Raw genomic sequence first — 2,700 nt, 5'->3', positions numbered from 1 at the left:
AGAAGCTTTATCAAAAAGGAAAGTTTTAAGCCTAGCCTTAAAGTAGACAGGGTGTCTGCCTGTGTGTGAGAATAGAGATAGAATGATGCAGAACGGTGAAATCATGAGACGCTTCCTCAGAAACGGCTTCTTTGTATCGTTCTCCTTTTGCAGAACAAGCCACGCAGGGCCAGACCACGCTGCTGGTGGTGACGTGTGGGATGGTGAAGTTTGAAGGGAACAAACAGCGTTTCTTCAACCAGAACTTTCTCCTCACAGCCCAGGCTTCACCAAACAGCGATCAGCCCGTCTGGAAGATCGCCAGCGACTGTTTCCGATTTCAAGACTGGAACAACTGAGCTGAGTTTTACCTCAGGCTGTTGCTTTGAAAACCGCAAAACCAGCATCAGTTACATTTTAGCAGGTTTTTGTGTTTTTATCTGTAAAATTTAGAAAATGTCGAAATAAATGTGGATCATTTTTGTTCAACTGTTGATAGAAAACAACAAAGAAGCAACTTTTGATCGTTTTGAAGCATAAATCAGAATGAGGGGAAAAGCTTTTCTTTGTGTGGATTAGTCATTTCCTGGGTCTGCATATTATTATTTAACTGCTTCCACAGTTCGACTAGTTTTCTTCCAAACAATATTATGACCAGTTTAAAACTTTATTGTTATCAGGGGACAAAAAAAACAACATTTAAATGGTGAATTTTATACATTTTTTAAGTTGTTATTTGGGCCATTGCTGCAGCTCAACGCAGGACTTTCCTGCTCGCTTGGTTTTAACTGCTCTTATCTCCTTCGGTTTAACTTTGTGGGATGTTTTTCGCTGAACTTTGAAAATAAAAACTGTTTCCAGGAAAACCCAAACATCATCTCCCTTAATTGATTAGACTGAAAATGAAGAACAAACTCAGGACTGTCAGCAAAGCAAACCATGAAGCTGCTCGTTCTCCTTCGCCTGGAAAAAGACGATAAGAAGGTTTTAATGTCATTATTTAAGGTTTTGTTTGTATCCTTTCAAACTTTGCTTTTTGTCTCTTATTATTATTGATTTCTAAATGCAAAGTTAAAGGGACGATAAAATGTTATGTGATTAAAAGTGAGAAAGTAATATTTTCTCTCAGAATTAGAAGAGTTGTTTTCCACAGAATATATCCTGAAAATCAGAATAAAGGAATAAATAACTGAACATCTTGGATTAAAATAGTTTTTAAAGCCACTAAGTTGGTTTAAAGGAAAAGTCGGTCAGCGAGGAATAATCAATGGATCATTATTTATACCTAAAACTAATACGTTCTCGGTGATTTAATGAATTTAGTGTTAATCAGAAAAGAAAAAAATAAAATTTCATCATCAGTGATTCTGGGAGCGGCCATTTTTAGCGCCATTCTCCTGCTTTACAGCAAAATCAATGGGAACTATCAGACACATCTGCAATCAACAATTATTGAACATTTCCAAACCAGCAGGTGGCAGTAGTGTTCTTTGACAAACATGGATGCCTCCAGTAAAGCACATTCACATGAAAATGACTCTGAATTAAAAACACTGATCATTTATTGAACAGGATGGAATCATTTCAGGTTTAAAGAACTTTTAGAAGTTTTTATTCTGAATATGAGCGACTTTTCCTTTAAAAGTCCTCCAGCTTCTTTCCATTTTCTTTCCTCCAGCTTAATCCTGAGATTATTTCATCTTGTAATGTAAATTATTGAGGATTATTATTCCTATCTATCTTAAAAAATGGGATTCCAAAGCATTCTCTGTTTCAACACTTGGGACTTTTGGAGTAGATTGAAATTTACAGCTTAAAGGTATGAGTGGGAAACATTCTGCTGAGGCAGTGAACCAACGGAGGGAGACGCAGCGGATCCACAAAGTTGCTGCTGTGCTGATAAGTTCATTTACGTCACCAGTGCTACTATGAGTCAGTGGTGTGTCCTGCCAATAAGACACCCTGTTGCATCACTGCTTATTGCTTCAGTTGGTGTAAGCACACAGCTTTAAACACTCCCATTAATAATGATCCGGATCAAACTTCCTCTGCAATAACCTTCCAACAATCCAAGCTTTATTTGGCATCTGTGTGTTTTCCAGCACGGTGTGACGTCATTAGACTAAATGTCTAACAAAAAGCTCTAAGATGAAGCTGGTGGAATACGGTGAGTGGTTAGGAAATTCCCAGCATAATTACTTCTACAGTCAGTTTTCATCATATAAACAGAAGCCAACATATTAGTGTCACCTTCAAGCAGAAAAGATTTGCTCATCGTTAATCACTGAAAGTGGAAATTCCAGGAGTTAGGATAATGTCAGCACTAAAGTATCCTTATTTAGTTATAAAATAATAAAAAATGTGAAATATTCAATTCAGGTCAGAAATAATTGATCACTATGTAATGAAATGCTGTTTTTCTTTTGTATACCACTCAATCCTGACGATGTCGGCCATTTTTTATCTTTAAGTTGTTGTCTTCGTTAATCCACTCACAGCCCAAACCTTCAAAAGTTATAGAACTGCTAACTCCCAATGAAAGCTCAAACATATGCTTCCCATTTTATTAAAAACACGACGACCCATTGTGTCCTTAATAATCCTTTATAGCCAGTGATAGAAAGTGGCAGATAGCAGCCCTTAACACTGTTTTCCAGTGTAGTCCTGTTTCTCTGACTGTGACTAACTGGATGTGCTCTCTTCATCCTCTGACATGGGAGC

General features: G+C 37.3%; 1 protein-coding gene across 1 annotated transcript in view; it reads left to right on the top strand.

The window, feature by feature from the left end:
* The window catches only part of nxt2 (nuclear transport factor 2-like export factor 2), a 4,427-nt gene extending 3,264 nt beyond the window's left edge, over positions 1-1,163 (top strand). The window contains exon 4 of the mRNA XM_015382692.1: positions 154-1,163. Within this exon, the coding sequence (XP_015238178.1) occupies positions 154-338 (185 nt within the window). The 3' untranslated portion in view covers positions 339-1,163. The remainder of the gene's footprint in view (positions 1-153) is intronic.
* The last annotated feature ends 1,537 nt before the right edge of the window (positions 1,164-2,700 follow it).

This window comes from Cyprinodon variegatus, unplaced genomic scaffold, assembly GCF_000732505.1.
Source record: "Cyprinodon variegatus isolate N-32 unplaced genomic scaffold, C_variegatus-1.0 Scaffold13, whole genome shotgun sequence".
NCBI lineage: Eukaryota > Metazoa > Chordata > Actinopteri > Cyprinodontiformes > Cyprinodontidae > Cyprinodon > Cyprinodon variegatus.
Note: the sequence above shows the minus strand (reverse complement) of the source record. Positions and strands in the feature narration are given on the sequence as shown.